The sequence below is a fragment of the Varroa destructor genome, unplaced genomic scaffold (assembly GCF_002443255.2).
Source record: "Varroa destructor unplaced genomic scaffold, Vdes_3.0 BEIS01000004.1, whole genome shotgun sequence".
In the NCBI taxonomy this organism is placed as follows: Eukaryota; Metazoa; Arthropoda; class Arachnida; order Mesostigmata; family Varroidae; genus Varroa; species Varroa destructor.
In genome coordinates, this window is record NW_019211457.1 from 50,919,533 (window position 1) to 50,937,065 (window position 17,533).

General features: G+C 39.5%; 1 protein-coding gene and 1 long non-coding RNA gene across 2 annotated transcripts in view; one reads left to right on the plus strand and one right to left on the minus strand.

Annotated features, from left to right (window-relative positions):
• Window positions 1-645: 645 nt before the first annotated feature.
• Window positions 646-17,533, minus strand: part of LOC111250410 (uncharacterized) — a 58,204-nt gene continuing 41,316 nt past the window's right edge. Inside the window, exons 2-5 of the mRNA XM_022805626.2 lie at window positions 5,076-5,187; window positions 4,266-4,508; window positions 3,603-3,935; window positions 646-3,321 (exon numbers count right to left, since the gene is read on the minus strand). Of these exons, the coding sequence (XP_022661361.1) occupies window positions 3,111-3,321; window positions 3,603-3,935; window positions 4,266-4,508; window positions 5,076-5,187 (899 nt within the window). The 3' untranslated portion in view covers window positions 646-3,110. The remainder of the gene's footprint in view (window positions 3,322-3,602; window positions 3,936-4,265; window positions 4,509-5,075; window positions 5,188-17,533) is intronic.
• LOC147756329 (uncharacterized) lies at window positions 7,142-12,317 on the plus strand. Its single transcript, XR_015325789.1, has 2 exons — window positions 7,142-11,831; window positions 11,991-12,317. It is a non-coding gene; the product is annotated as an uncharacterized LOC147756329 (long non-coding RNA).

Below are 17,533 nucleotides of genomic sequence, written 5' to 3' on the forward strand. Positions count from 1 at the left end.
TCTATATACTTAGTACGCTTTGGGGACGTGGATTTTGTTTTTTGCACAAATACTTTATGCACAATTAATGCTGATAGTATTTCACTGAATTAGGTAAACAGTGCTTTTTGGAGTCACTCATAATTTTTGGTGCTAAATTTTTATTCCGTTCAAGCACGACCAACTTATAATTACATTGGCTTCTCGGAGTCGTTCAAGCTTCTATATACAGATGGAAGTCGTCCACTCCTGAGGCTCTTTTACTATCAAATGGACGGTTTAATTTAATTTGTCAAACATTAAAAAGGGTGGGATTCCGCTGCCGCGGGAACTGCAAAATATGATGAGTGTAACAAGAACCTCCCAATGGAGTTGTTGTGTGGAGGCTTTGACGATTTTTGTCATATGTGGTTTGACAATGTCATGAAAAAGGATGATTCTATTTATCTATAAGCTCTTTTTCTTTCTATAGCTACATTCAACCGATGACATTGCAACATATGCAAATATCTGGCGACCTTCCTGTTCTTCTCATACATTTTCCAGTGCCTGAGATCCTTTCAACTCTATTGAGGACAATCATCTTGTTGACGTGGAGAGAATGTAACTGTGGGCTTAGGCGTACTTCCCGTAACTGACATGCCGAAAGACAATGACACAACTGTATATTTCTTTGCATTTTATTTAGTTTAAGAAGCACTTAGACTGTCGATGGTCATGAGACAGTGGTTCATCATCTTAGTTAATTCACGAGCTATTTGCCGGCGACCCTTTTTTCAGAATGCCTTTGGGTAGTCGTCCGAGGCTTCAAATGATGGACCAAACGAATGGCCGGCCGAAATTACCGCGACTCCGATTCATATCCTAAGATTTTGGCTTAATACAAAAAAAGAAAATACTCCAGTTAATACAGCTACTTAAAATCCTGGTCGTTAATGGCATCGCGAATTTATATAGTCTTTCTAAGAAATCCCTCATTAACAACCCTAGGACTGACATGATTCAAATGCTATATAAGGTTATGTGAAACAAGTTGCAGTTAGGTCTGGCGGGTTTACATTCAAGGCAACAACAGCGAAGTGTGCTTTAGGTACTCAAAAAACTAAAGTACTTAACCCATCTCACTTTAGAAGTTGCTTAATATTTGCAAGAAGTAGTACCTGTCAGTTTTTATTTAAGTAGTGTCTGATATGGCATCAGATACTCCAGTAGGACGTTTACAAAAACCTGAAAAATTTCTTGGAGAAGCTTCTAACACACGAACATTGGCATTCCATGCGCAGGGAATGATGTTTTTGTTCCTTTTTAATAACAACTACCATATTTATTTGTTTCCTAAAATTATCCACAGCAACAGGGGACGCTCCTCGCATAGACTGTTCTAAGCTCCGAAGCCCAAACCATTGTTTAATTAAGTATTCGTCTGGATGTCAGCTTTACGCACCGTGAGCAATATTTTAACATAAATTTGCGTTTATCATACTCCTATTAGAACAGAAACAATTAACAAAAACTTGGATTGTCTGTGTGGGTTGACTGTAAACACTCTTAAGCGAATTCTTGTGGGCAGTAATTTATTACATTTATCGTGGCAGAATTTCGTATGGGTAATATACTTGATTATTTTTTAATCGATCTTCTATATCGAAGCCTGGCTTCGTCAATGCCGTTCTGATAAAATGTTTTCTCCGGATCTGTATGCCGACAATTTATTCGCATCGCCTATCCCACTACTTCACTCACATTTAAACATTACTCTTCTAATAGGTGTGAATCTATCACAAAAAAGAAACAATTTCTAAGCAAATAATGTATTTTATTTAAAGTGAATAGCTATCGTTCTCTTGCAATGTAGGGAAGACGTCATATAAAAAGGAAAACGCTTAATTTTGACATAATAGACCATAGATGGTGATAAATCTGGTTTCCACCAGACAAACAATGGATATCAGCAATAATAAGTGTCGCTAACCGTGTTCCACACAGATCGGTCTAGCGGGAGCTGTGTGTAAACATATGTTCATGAAAAAACCTTTGTAGTTGAAATCAGTCATCGATAAGGAATTGACGATTGGCAAGAGCTACCTCAATGCAGTTTGACTTATATCACTGAAACAGAAATGCGACTTAACGAAGTATCCTATTTTTGTCGATAAATATAATTAAACAGCTCTAACATTTGCCTAACAAGATAGTGCTCGTCTGCTTCAAATTTATTCAACGTCTTCCGGTTCAACAGGATCGCAGCGCATAATACGCCTTTACCTAAACAAAATGTTCATCAAAATATATAAATCAGCTTATATATTGTATATCGATAATACAGATGTTTGTATCTTTCTAAATGATAATAAAAATGTTTCATATCTTAAAGGAACTGAAGATTTACTAGAAATATTGCTTTGAGCAGAGAGTACAACTCGAACGATCAATACTCATATAACTATCTAACTATACAGGAGGTCAAATCGGATCCACCGACTTCATATTTAGAGTACCCTATAATCACTACGAGGTTACGTGTCTAAATCAAAATTATTAAAGGTCAACCACTATTGGTCATATGTCTATAATGAATAGGTGCGCATTCGTATTTGTGAAAAGAAAGTTCTCGATCTGAAATAACTTAATTGTCGTACACACTACGAGATTGCACGTCGCTTCACTAGATGAGATGCTCTATAGGCGGTATATCAGTATAAAAGTCACACTAATAATCATAGTAATAATAATAACGCTGGTAGGCACTTGTAACAAGTGAGTTTCAATCTTCATCATACACGTTTGGCTTTAGATCTTTGCCCATACAAGCTTCTGCAGGCGAACATATGCGAGTGCTGATGCATCAAGTTGGTTCAATTTAAAGATGTATAAGTTATGTTTTCTAACATGAAGTAAATGTATTTCAGAATTTTCTGATAAGGCATGTATAAGAATAGAGCATACGCTCATTGGTGTAGGTTATCAATGTAGCTTTGGGAAAATTAGCTTGTTCAATTAGCCCAACGTGGAGAAAAGAGCTGACATTTAGCCAATTCAAAATTCCTGAAACCATCCTAGATATCTTTCGACCACTGGACAATTTCACTAACGAAAATTAATTTTTCTAGGGCTGTTGAGTAACCACTCGCTTAAATGACGTTAAGAATTGTCGCTGGAGGGGAAGGCGAAGCGGTTTCGCCACACGGAGGTGGAGCAAATGCCAGCGGAAAGAAAATCGTCGGTGTAGGAGACGATGTCTGCATCTGCAGATGTTGCTGCTGCTGCTGTTGCAAAAATGTTCCTCCCTGAGAGCTTTGTAGCTGCTGGGACATCTGCTGAAGATTGCTGAGGTGCGGGATGCTGTTGGAACAAAAATAAATCAAGCACAGAGTTATTGGCGTCATTTACAAAACCAGTCAACTAAAGAAGACCAACACATTTGCAGAAAGGAAAAGGGAGTATACACAATTTAAATTTCGAATTGCAGAGTTTTAAAAATACAAAAAGCTTTAACGGTGAAAACCATGCATGCCATATATGACAGCAATCATTTTAGCCGCTTTTTTTTACTAAACAAAAAAAAAACAAAAAACAACAAAAAAGTAGATCTCATTTGCGAACATGGTTTGCTAACTACTTACCTATAGTTAAATGGAACGGGACTGGACTGTTGCAATGGTGGGGGACTTTTGTCCCGTAAGACACCAATGACTCGGGTATCCTCTGTCGCTGTTTGCGTTGCCTGACACGGCGAGTTGGCCGTGCTTCGATCATCTGACGTCCCATCCATTGATATGCCCTTGTTCTTATTGAGATCCTTAAATCCTTTGAGCCCTTTAAGGACACTCAAAGGTTCTCTAGCACCTACCATACCGCCGGACTCCTCTCCAACAGGGTCCACCTCTTCATCTTCAGAGTCGCCCTCACTGTCACTGGCTAGCGTTGTTGTATCAGCGTCTGTTGAACTTCCGGCCCTAAAAAGATATTTAAGTCAGTGGTAGTTAAGGGGCTGCACTCTATACACGGAGTGAGTAAAACCTAAAAGAAAAACGTTTTTAGTAGCATGCGTGAGTATCTCTGTTGAATTAAGCTATTAAGTTATTAAATTATTTCAATTTATTAAGCAAATTTGCGTCGCTAAGTGAAAAAAGGTGTATTTTGTGTATAACTACACAGGGACAGGGAATCATAGTTATAGAGCTGTGGTAGTGACAAATGATTCGACGAAAAACATTCAATTATGCGGGACAATATGTAATAAGGTGTGAGAACAAGACTTCTTACTAGGTGCACATTGTACTTACTTGGTATCTTTTTGATCCGAGCTATCTTCCCCTTCACCGCCATCTTTCTCATCTTTACTTTCATCATTTGCGTCACCGTCCTTCGATGCTCGCATTTCCTTCTTGAGTTTCATCCGCCTGTTCTGAAACCAAATCTTAATCTGGCGTTCGGTGAGGCAAAGCGCATGGGCGATCTCGATCCTTCGTCTTCGAGTCAGATAATGATTAAAGTGGAACTCTTTTTCTAACTCCAGCGTTTGATATCTGCGCACAAGAACAAAGCCCAAATAACATGGATATAAAACAAGATCAGTAATATATTGGCGTGAGGTTTGTCTCCTTCCTCAAAGATGGCCTCGCATTAGACTAACGTTATGACGCTTCACATGTGATTCGATTGATCTGAGTATCTTCGCAAATACATATATTTGTATATATATATATTACCCATGCCGTGACATAAGATAAATTTGCCAGTATCTTCAGAATTGAATTTAACGCGGAGAGTAGTGAAGGCTATTTCTAATCACTAAAACTTATGACTGAACTGCTTCCACGTTGCTAAAGAAAAATAAATGAATCCGTTTTAAAGGGCGTATAATATATAAAAATAGAAATTATTTCTATTTTTTTCCATTATATATATGTTCGTTTTCAAGAAATTCGGCGATATTTTAAATGCAAGTAACAATATTATATATTGTGTAAGGTATAACCGCCCGAGTGACGAGTGATCCTGTTTACAATTATGTTTGTTTATTATCCTCCTTCAAAAGGATTTATAGTTTGAATAGATGTTTTCACATGCGGACGACATTTGTTGGTATTTACCTTGTGTATGTTTGCCGTCCCCTTCGACGGGGACAACCGTTTGGTCCTGCCAATAACTGGAAGTAATTTTCCATCCCTAATTTATTAGGGAATCCGCCACGGAACGCTGATCCTATGAGAAAACATGAAATGTAATTTAGTGTGCCGCCAAAACTTGATTAAACGTTCGTTTTAATTCAGTACATAATAAATTTATCTAGTTGAGAGTAACAAATAATGTGGCTGCTGGGCCAAATGTGTGAACATTTCTGTGTGTAACCACGCTTGCATTAAGGTCGCTGGATATCATAAGAACGAATCTCTTCCCCAACGAACCAGACAGGTGAAGAATTAAGGTAAGAACACCCCAAGTATGGTATAGGGGCCAATGATTAGATTAGTACATGTTCAAAATTATTCAATTTGTTAAAAGATTGCATCAAGGCAGAGTTAAGAGTTTCAGACCAAAGAGCTAAATGTTGCGTGTCGCGAAGAAAGAAAGAGAGACGCTGAGTCGTTTATTGTCTGCGACCGCCCGCTTTGGTGGCGCTGTCGTCGAGGCGTTTTGTCGATAAGTAGTAATGCCATTTTATAAATACATTTTATTCATGAGAACGCATGCTCTCCATTAGCGTGTTAACAGTCGGATCACTGTAACCATCTGCCTGGAGCAAAGGTAGAGAAGATTAATACTTATAGTAATCAATCACTTTTTTTGTAGCTGAGTGCTATACGTCTTTCCTTTCTTAAATTGGACCGGATATCGCTTCAACCATTTTCTTCTTCAATGTCTTTATGTGAACCTTATGCTTTAATGGGCCGTCACAACTGAAACTTTAGGACGGATCCGATTGTCGGCCTGCCTGCCAGTTATTTTTATGATTCGCTGATCACATAGGTAAAACCTATTATTGACAAACTTACATAGGTGCAATATAATGACTATATAGATAATTTTGTTCGCTATGCATTCTGGGTTCTCTGTTCGTTGTTTTTTATAAAGTTTTCAAACAAAAACTGCTTCGAAGGTAACCACCTCGCAGCAAACTACAAAGCGGCAGAATATTATACGTCATTGTCGGTTTATCTATGGCCACTTTATAAGCGACGTGCTTACAACTATCATCGGTTAAACACTACGTTTAGCAATTTGACGTGAGTTTTAAAGATTGAAAACTAGAAAACGCGTTAATTATCTCAGTAGCAATTTTTTTCGCCTGGCTAACAACAACAGCGCTAAGAAAATCCCTGAAGAAAAGTAGAACTGCAGTAAAAATAACATTCACGTGATGAACTTTTCCTGGAATACATACAGCGACAGCCTATTATTATATTCAGTGTTATTATTGTCATTATCATCGCTTTTATTATTACTACTTTTACGTGGCTACTACTGATAATAGCAATACAGCCTTGTTATAGTTGCCGTTGTGTGTATAAAGAGTTAAGACCGTTCCCCTAAGTAAAACATGTACCGTTTATATGGCAATGCTATCATAACACCACAGACACCGCAGTCCAGTGTAGAAGCAGCTGACAGCCAGGGAAAAATAGCTCTACTTGAGTTATATATATATATGAAGGAGAGCTAAAATCGTTGGGTATGGGCTACGGTCGTTGCTGTTTGGGTTTTGGTTGTTGTTGATGGTGTGCTTGTCGTCTCCATAGACACGATGGGAAATGTCAGATATAAATTTTATAGATAAGCATTCCTCCTCGACAAGTTAAAAACAAAAAGCGTTAGAATGAAGACTTTAAACTGGTGGAAGAAGTATAAGCAAAAAAAGAAGGGACTGATAGAGCTGGCGGAGCAGTAAGATGTTTGCTGAGAATCAAAACGAGTAGCAAAAGTTGATGTAGTACTTCTGTTGAAGAACAAGCGAATATAAAATGGGAATAACAGAGTGCAGCTAGCAAGTGTTGCTAGGCTTTCATCTCGCTAATTATAGGCATTTGAAATTTGGGTCCTTAGGCAGAGCAGAAAAGGTATACACGTGGAGATCAGCACCATTCGACGCGATCAACACAGCCTGACGTTGATTCACCAATTCCTTCGTATCCTTCTCGCGTATGTAAAGCTACAGGATATTATAAAACAGCCAAGTTCAATGAGTAAATTGACCTTCGCGACTTTTCGTATGTTTAGCTTGTCCGATGTTATCATTTACTAGTAGATACTAATTCTCAACCGTTGATCTTGACTGGTTGGTCTGACGGACAATGCTGTGCACCTCGTTCGTCCTTCATAACACTTAAGCGTAATGTATTGCGACCTATTGAAAATGGTCTACCCTTTTTCCACTAGATGCCTTCATAGTGACGGGCCTTACTTGTTCGACACGCAATTTCCATGTAGTTGACAGTCTTGTCAGAGCCACTAAGTACTGTGATAGAATGAAAATCCAGTTCAAACGAAATTAATTGGATCACTCCATTATCGACAACCGCGAAACAGACGCGGCTACAGTTGGGAAAATATGGCCGAAGCTTTTAGATCCCAATGAACTGGAGTCAAATCAATTCGTCTGCGTGCGTGTTCTGTTTCATGTTAAGCCGTGCTATTAATTGTATCCTATCAATATCCAGCCTCCGACGTGCTAAATCAATCGGAGACAAAAGTTGCGAAAAGAGACGAGCTAAAAACGTCTTCATCATTTTCGAAATTCGTAAGTGATCATATCTATGATACTGTTTCATAATTTCGTAGGGTTATACTGTATAATCTAATACTTATTTTCGTTTAAGAATTTTGACAAGGGATAATGCTTCTTGCTTGAAAAGAAAGACCTAAGAGCGCCTGCGTTCAGGTTGAAAAAATGCAGCTAAACTCCTCTAATAGGCCCCGTGCTTCAATACATATCCTCCAGATTTAGGTCAGTCAAGCACTGAAGTACCATATGACAAGTACTTAGTGAAGTAGACTCCATTCGTCAGTGCTGATTGCGCGCTTAATTAGACATTCATTCAACGAGACGAGCAGAGTTTCCGGTGTTGACTTTCGTCATCCTCTTCAGACGAAAATGCACATCCCAACGGCTACAATGCACATCTGCAGAATGAATCAAGCGTATAGAAATGGTTCAGCATGCACACGGTTAAGCCTGCTGCTGTGCGCGTCTTTCTCTTAGTCTCGAGCTGCAGTAGCATATAGAATCATTTAGATCTACGTTACCATATTCAATTCTATTGAACGACACATGCGACGATCTTTTGACACCGTATGGCGCCACATAAATCGGCTTTTTATTACAGCAGAATCAGGAGGAATGTATCATCACAAAGGTGACTCTCAGACGCTTCTGGTTACACGTGGAGGGCGACGCGCCTAATGCTTACTGAACATACTATAACAGCGATTCAAAAAATTGAGTGGTGCCGTGACATTCTGTCACGTATATTGTTATGACTGCGGTCTCCTGAAGGAGAGGCTTGCCTCTCCTATTTGCCTTGATCGATTAGGGGACATATCAGACACATCAGAGGAAAACTGAGTACGTTAATTTACGCCAGTAACTTTAGCGTTTTTCGTAAAAAAAAGATGTTCCACTGCTTCCGCTATCCAACTATGTCTCACGTTTGGTATGACTACTGCTGGCGGATTTATGAAACCTTTGTTGCCAATGAAAGCCTTCTGCTGTTCGGAGCCAATTATACGTAACCGGAGTTTCGGACGAAATTTTATACAAATTGTATACCGGAGCCATTATTTGGTTCCAGCTGAACCTCAATTTTTTGACCTAACGATACTAGCAAAAAAATATTCGTATTATTACGGCAGTCTTATGCTTACCTGAAATAACTGGAAAGATTTTGCAAATTCCCTCGTCCCGAAATTAGCCTTTTATACATTATACAATTTCTTATACAATTATAACCACTTTCATCTAATTTGATTCCATTCATCTGGTCCCACACATATGATTGATGGGTATAGCCCCTGAGTACTCGTGCTATGACCGCCCTAGCATTGTTGTAGCAGGTACCGATAAAGCTGCTTGTCCAATTCAAGCGAGATTCAATGCATAACAGATATACAGATATGTATATTTTTAAGCTGCCGTTGTTTAGATAGCCGGAACCGAATCCAGTGGTCGCTGTCTGTTGCATTTATATTGACATGAATACGGTCGTTTTCAGACAAACTTACCTAGTGCGTCGATAAACGGCAGAATACGTAAAATCGAATGAGCGTTTAACGACCCCAAGCCATGATAACATATTAGGAAATGGTATTCTAACTTTGGGCACATTAATATTTTGTTAACATGAAAGAAAATCTTCGAGTTTTAAATGGAGAAAGCAAATGAAGCAAGTTGATAAAGGCGTCGATGAAGTTGGATTCAACGACTTTTATGATTGTTCTTGCCGAAAAGATTACAAAGTATATCGAACATTCTCTCAATATTAATGCACAACAGGAGTAAATGGATAGAAGAACGGATTAACCGGAGCTATTCTTCGTCTGTCCTACGATCCAAGGCCTTAGCTGGTCCTTAAATGTACTACGTAACAGACGAACAGCAAAGATTGCGTTATAATAATGGCTCGCTAGACCTATAGACCGATGCCGTTTGTTTATGGGAGAGACGCCCCAGCCCTTATGCACTTGTCATTGCAAAGTTTGTACTGGTGCTTATGGCATCAATAAAATGCTCAAGTAATTAACTGGACAGAAACAAAAATCTCATTAGGAAATTATGGCATCATGTTCAACCTAACAGCTGCGGATACGCGAACAATAAGGACTTACTAACAAGTGTCCTTTGAATGACATTCGCAATATATATATATATATATGGGTTACCTTTACATACAGTGTGGACGGCTGCCTGTGATATCTTTTTGTGTGTCTACCTATTCGTTGAACTCACTAAGGATTATCGCATATTGCCGTATATTCGTTTCACGATTTATTATTAAGACTGGCTATAAATGAATTCAGAATCGCGCTGTACGTACAGGTCCTCGCAGCTGTCAGATATTACATCGCTGTAGTTTTTTCCGGAACGTTTTGCGTCTAAATTACTATATTAGATCATATTAAATATATAATAGATCAAATTAGAATAGCTAATTATCGGACCAGTCGCGTTAAACGCTCACTTCACTCTCCAAGCGTTATTTGGCCTACGTATTGAAAACTCGATATTTGCAAGTGAAAGATGTAAACAATTTCTATAACTATTTAGTTGGGAAGTACGTGTATGGCGCGTATTAAGGATTGCCTTCTGTAATATACGGCATTTGCATCATTTCGCTTAGCCGCAGATGGCACGAAGATACCGAAATCACCGACGTTTTGGAAGTACCATCCGTACTCACAGGCGTAAGCAGCAACAGAAAATAGATTTGGTCGAAACCAAACATATGGCATGGGTATATTATATCACTGTGATATTAATATTCTAGTATTTAGTTCGTACTTTGTCAGTAGTTTAATAGATTTTCATGGCACGTCCTACACTCACTCAATGGAAGGACTCTACTCCGACTCTGGTTGTTTTACTTCCCTGCTGCTTCTGCATGGTTGATTTACAACTCTCGTATTCTCATACTGTCTTCGGGTCCCACAACACCCCGCCATTGCGGCACCATTAAGAAAGCTCCTTCCAGTACAAAGGAACAAGCGAAGTAAAGCACTAGGTATAACGACACAGTAACTGGCAGAAGCTTCACTTACCTCTGATTTCCAGCACCGAAGTGTCTCATGCCTTACGCAGCTGTAGACAGATTGTCTAACGTACTGGTTCGTGCCATTAAATACAAGCTACTGAACGCCGATAAAGTGTCACCTGTGATAATGAAATATCTTTTTCCTCTGAAAAAAGGAAAGCAACGATTTATATCGAAAAGTATAGTTATACCTGCAACTAACAGTGGTGCAGAGATTTTGACACTTTAAATCGGCACCATGCATAAAAAGCTAACGGATCCTCTCCCAAATTCGGATTCTCCCTGTTTATCATTCGCCTCCTCGTCAATCATCTCTTTCTCAAAGACCCGCAGTCAAAACAGCTTTTGATAACTTTCTTGCCCGTTACCTTAAATTGAACCTGCTCCGCTAGGTGTCCTTAGTATATCACAAATTGTTTTGTGAAATCTGAAAGATTCATCTCTCTTTACAAAATCTGTTTGTTCCCTATGCGATCTTTTATGTGTGACTCATCGTCGTCTTATTTGCTTCGATAGTAAAACGGCGGTGGACAACGCCCTCACTATTCAATACGTCGTTGCAGCGAACAGCTTACAGCAGACGAAAAGGGACCTATGCTATCAATTCGTTTGTTCTGTGCTACCCGAATCGTTGTCTTCCGCCGCCAAGCTTACTTGGAATATCCTACTATCTAGCCTATAACAGATGATGTTCGCGTTCGACGATGATAATAGAGTCAACATTACGTACCGTATATGCTCTAAACTGGTATAGAGCTGTCCACGTAGGCTGCCACGCTACATTTTAATTTGACCCTAATCATAGATTGTATAATCATGTAACAACCAGTACTAACCAAATGCCACCAAATGAAAATAAAAACAGGTTTCATTGTAAAAACTTACTAACAGCATAGCGAATCCGAGGAGGACGGCAGCTACAACGGTGGTAATAGCAGCTATAGTAACAATCGGAACATATAAACTAGCGTGTACCTCTCTACCACCAATAATAATATCGAACGATTTAAACGTTATCATCGCCACCGACATCACCCTGATCAGCATCGCCTGTGTTATCGTCGTGATCGGAGCGTCTACTGACCGGCTGTATTGCTGACTTGTGTGGTTATCTGTTGCTTTTTTTGCTTTCATTAGATTGAGTGCTTAGTGTAATTCATTAAGAATTAAAACGCAGACATTTATTTTTACTCGGTTAAAATGTGACTGTAACATCAACTGAACTAATCCTTCTTCAATGTTTCTGAACTATTTCGGTTTTAGTGGCTGTTCCACAGAAAGACGTCAATAGGCACCAGGACCAGACATTGAGTGTGAGGCATTTCAGGAAGGGATAGAGGTGTCGCCGGAGCGCCAAAATAGAAATTGTCCGTTTACTATGATACCGACCTCAACGACAACAACAAAAACGATGGCATAACAAAATGTGATAACTACAAAAATGACAACGGAAGGGTAAATGGCGGGCAGAGCGACGAGAAACATAAACGAGTATTGAAGCCAACTGAAGTCAAATAAATATTTCTTCGTATAGTGTGCGGTAAACTGAAGTGTTGCGATGGCAGAATAAACAAAAAGGAGACAGGCTTACGTACCGTAACATTCCATTTAGACGTTATACCTACACTATTATACTTAAGGAATACTTCTATAATTGCTATAAGTTAATCTCACACACATAACTCACTCGTTAAATTGAACTTTTATTAAATAAAGGAGGAAATCAATATTATATATATATATATATATATATATATATATATATATATATATATGATTTCTTTGACGATCTAATAGAAATATCTCGTAACCACCACGTACGTGAGCTAAAACAGCGTAAATATCAGCAAATAAGGCCTAAGTTACATTTTGTATATATACATATATATAAGATTTCTAAAACAGTCCGCAACACCAGCCCTTCAAAAATTCACTAAACCGCTGTAGACAAGTTTAGGACAAAGGGGCTTACGTCCATTCCAGAAAATACTAATACTGCAGAAACCATAGGTTTCTGGTAACGAGGTGGTGCAATATTCAACTTCAAATACAATTTGGATCTATCGGTTGTTTCAGTATGAATAGGACTAATTAATTATTTGTCCTCTATGTAAAAAAAGCCCATGTGCTCGATTCTAGCCAATGTGGACTCAGGTGCCCTATGCACGAAGCCGTGCATAAGGAGTGTCACCTATTTTTTAGCGAAGTCCTAATTTAAATCCTTTTTGAAAAGAACAATTAAAATAGACGTACAGTAAGAAAATAGAAACCTACGATTTCAATTTGTCGAGCTAACTAGTCAGTGCTTTGATATTCACTACATCGGATATGTATATAGCCTCTTTTGTTCTTATAATTCAAGTTCAAGTTGTATCTCTGCTACAACAAGCAGTACTTAAATGTTTTCGTAGCAATAATCGTATAATTAGAGTTATAGTCCAATTCATCCGGGATCTAAATTACTTGCTTGTTCTCCATGACTAGGTTCTCCTTTCTGTGATACGATTACATTTGTACGTCGTTCTTCTACTAATCTACATACTGATACGAAAGGTATAGGTATATACTTTTTCAATTTGTCACGTAATATAGTACAGTTCCACGTTTGATGAACGTGCTTCGCTATAGTGCATACGAATTAGACTTCCAATTGGACATCTGGGGCCTCAGATGACTGATCTTCTACCCGCATTAGGATTAGATTAGAAGGCAACCAAGGAGGAGAATACGGGTGGAACGATAACAACTGGTTGTTACTTTAAGATACGACAGCTCAAAATTATACTTCATTAATTATCGTTCGTTAAGCCAATGCACCGCAATATACACGTTAACATCAGTCAATCAATGGAACCATCTACCTTTAAATGTGGTTCCGTATGATCCCTTACCGTATTCCATTATCACTTATCTGTTTATATTTATACGTGTGAGTATCTTTCTCCAAAATGCAGTCGATATAATAATGGCAATAATTATCGTTATTACTAGTACTATTATTGTTGACCGTATAGTAGTATAAAAAATGCAAATGGTTCATTTTGACTCTATCTCATTTTATATATAAGCAACGCTCTCGTTCGTACAGCGGCCTACGTACGCATACATACATACATAATACGTACATACATACATACGCAGATTCATAGCTTTTAATGCTAAAAATTATCGTCAGCCGTGACGCAAATGTCAATCGCGACCCGAATGTAAACATGGCGGACCGAAGCGCCATTTCGAAACGGCCGACCTAGAGATAAGAACGTTTTTGCTCGCCAGTCGTATACAGTCAGAACTCCGTTGAAACCGCAGCCACTAGTATTAATGCACAAGATCGAAGAAGTTTTATTTTTTCCGTTGGTTTCTACTGAAATGTAGCTCCTGCCTCCTGTACGTCACCTTTCATTTTATCGTTCGGTCTCTTGGCCGGTTCTTCAGCTACAGCGTCACCCAAATAGCTACAGAGCCTTCTCGTCGCTGACTACAACGCATACACACACATGAAACGCACACACACACACACACACGTACACTCTTGAAGAGAGAGACTGGAACACATGTTGAATGAAGATACAACAATCTGGCCTACTAGGCCAATAAATTTGGCATCAACCCGTCAACAGCGTTCTCACCCACATCTAGTAAACAGCCATTGCTCCCTTTTTAATTCAATTCAAGTCAACGCGCTGCCGTCGCCGCCGGCGTCTCCAACGACAATGAAGACGCAGACGACAGCAGCGAAAACGAGCCGCCTCGTTGTGCGGGATCGACATCGGAACATCGACATCAGCATCCCGCCGCAAGGATCAGCAGTGGAAAAAACTGTCCACAAACAGTTTGCTTCGCGTGACCACAGCAAATTCAATAGATCTGATTCGCTCTTAAGATGAATTTTATAGCCGAAATGGGGGAGAAGGTGTACACGGAGAAGTGAGAGGAAATGGTCCATTACTTCGATTACAAGCGACAGCCTACACAGATTAGCGATCAGCGCCTGCTAATAACAACAGTAACACTAATAACGACGGCAAACGCACGGACACACAGAAAAAAGAAAAGAATATGGTCGAACACGTTTTCTTAATGGAAACCTGTAAAGCTGGAAAAGCCTTCTAATTGTGTAAGCTACGTAAGGCAGCGCGGTTAACTAAGCGGCCCGACAAGACATATTCAACGCTGGTTTTTTGTACCCAGTAGATGCGTATATAGCATAGCATAGCGTAAATCAGTGCAAAATACAGCCCTGATAAACTGTCTCTATTGTCCGGAATGAGGAATCAGTAACTTCTGTTCACAACTTAAACATGTGTGTGTCCACCATGGCCGATTGCCTTCGTCGACCAGTCGGGTCCCCTCGAACCAAAAGCAATTAAGGCGTAAAGCTTCTATTACTAAAGCTGTGGCCGGCTTGACTGGTATTTCCTATATCTACCGCTGTTTTTGTGATGATTTTATTACGATGCTATTCGAGCGAATCTACTCTATTCCCAATGACAGAACAAGGCGCATCGCCGCTATATATGTAGCACAATTAAAAAAAAAAAAAGAAAGAAAGAGAGAAAGCGTAAAATAGACTAATTAGCTCCGTTACGTACTGCTTACGTGTAAACCTATTCGCACGTACAAATCGAGGGAGACTTCCTTTATCTATATCCATTTGTGTTTAGCTTTAACAAACTGCCACTTGGGGAGGTCACAGAATTAAATCTAGTCTGTTTGTTGTCACTAAATGGTGCACCTAGCGTGCATGAATGGGCTCTATTATTCCAGGTAGGACAAATGCACTAATAGGCCAACCAGAACAAGCTCAGGTTGAGAAAGTGGCCTTTGAAATTGGATTTTCCTTTCAGGAAGTCTACCAAGGAAGAAAGGCGTTTACTTAGGCCTATTTGCAGCTTTTTAATAACTCCTTTTCAATTAATCTACTGCTGGTCACCTTTCGGAACCCGGTTAATTGTAACTGCATTTACGAGTATTTATCGGAGGAGCACAAGCGATATATGAACTATATTAGCTTGAAACACCACATACCCTACAATTGTCATTTTTTTTTTTATTAATTTCCATAGTAAATTTCAACAATGGAGAGGGAAAGATACAGCCAGACGGTATATTGCATGACTTTACTTTTTCCCTGTTGCAATAGATGGCTTCACGCATATGTGGGCAAGATAGAAATGTTCTCGTCGCATGTTGCCAAAAGGGGCCTACTAATAAACATGATACTATTAAGAAACCGAAACGGGCAACGATAAGCGTATGTAGAGAAACGAACACAAAACAGGACACTCCTAACCGGAAAAAGATAAAAGGGGGGTGAGTTCATGACAGTGCACACAGTCAAGAACAGCTTGCCAACAATGGCCAAATAAAGTGAATCTGCATCGCTGCCAACAAAATTGTCATCAGCATCGGTAGAATTGTCAGCGCCGGCCAAGCGAATGGTAACGTTACATCGGCAGAGCGACCGATGTAATAACATCCCGTTAAACCGCTCGGTTTCTTCGAACATGAAGTGACATAAGCGCCTCGGACTTCACATACCGTAGCACACGACGAAACTGCTATGACAAAGCATCGCAAAGTGCAACAATGTCTGTCGACCGATATCGCACAAATGTCCTATTTCGTCGGAGTTTTACATGCGCTCATTTATGTATAATGGCGACCAGAGAAATTTCATGCGTCACGAGATCGAGAAACGTTACAGCAGAAAATCAGTGCTATTATCTCTCAGAACTATAATTAAAGATACAGATATTATCGGATAATCTGAATTGTCAATGTGGTTGGTCATTCTCCTCGGCACGATTCTCAAATTCAGTTGGCCTGGAACGAAAGATAACGTTGAACGGGATTTTATTAGATTGCAACCCTTCCGTCGAAATGTTGCGCATTGGTAGGCCATCGAAAAATTAAAAAGGGGAAAAGGCAAACGGAGAATGCGAGAGAGAGAGAGAGAGAGAGAGAGAGAGAGAGAGAGATCAATGTAATTAAAGTGGGAGTTGTTTAACTACTCCCACGGAGTTCGTGAAACGCTGTCATATATCGGCCTAGTCCAGATCGATAAGACCGTGTCTCGTGTATGCTGTGACTAATACATTTTGAATGGACGCCATTATATAAGCTCGGAAAAACAAATAGGAAGCGTACTGTCGTATTTAACCAAAAATAAGCTAAAAATAGTTTCAAAAGCCAATCGCTTTGGCTCTCTGATGGGTAACTCCTGTCTTATTCTAGATGGAACGTTTCAATTTATCCTTGAAAAACAAATTACCTATCGGTCTGGCCAGCCTTTTATTAGATGTTCCTGCGACGGACAGCCTAAAACAGGGGGTTGTGTTATAGATAAATCTTACTTTTTCTATTGTGCAATAGGTTACAGCGCCTAACGCGCTGTGGACACAAGAAATCTTTGTCGTGGTAAGTAACGTAGCCAGAATCGATTGCTTGTTAACCTTCGCAACCGAAGAAGCGAGCACAGAAATGTTCCGATTCCTTAGCAGCCTGTGGTCTCCATAAAGTGGTCCTTCCGCAGATTTTTTTACCGATTAACGACTGAGCGTCTTCGATCGCTCCTCGGCGTATGCGGCGTCGCTCTTTTAGATTTATACATCACCTCGCTCAGTTTATGGATTGATTTCTTTGCCATACATAAACTCACTGGTAAGCTGATTACATTCAATAGTATGGCAAGCCGACTTTGGAGTTGTAAAATCGTCGGGGATTCTGATCGAGTACGTTCAGTCGTACAATCAGTGCTCGATAGACATCAATAACTGAAAACATAACAGACGTAAGAGCGCTAA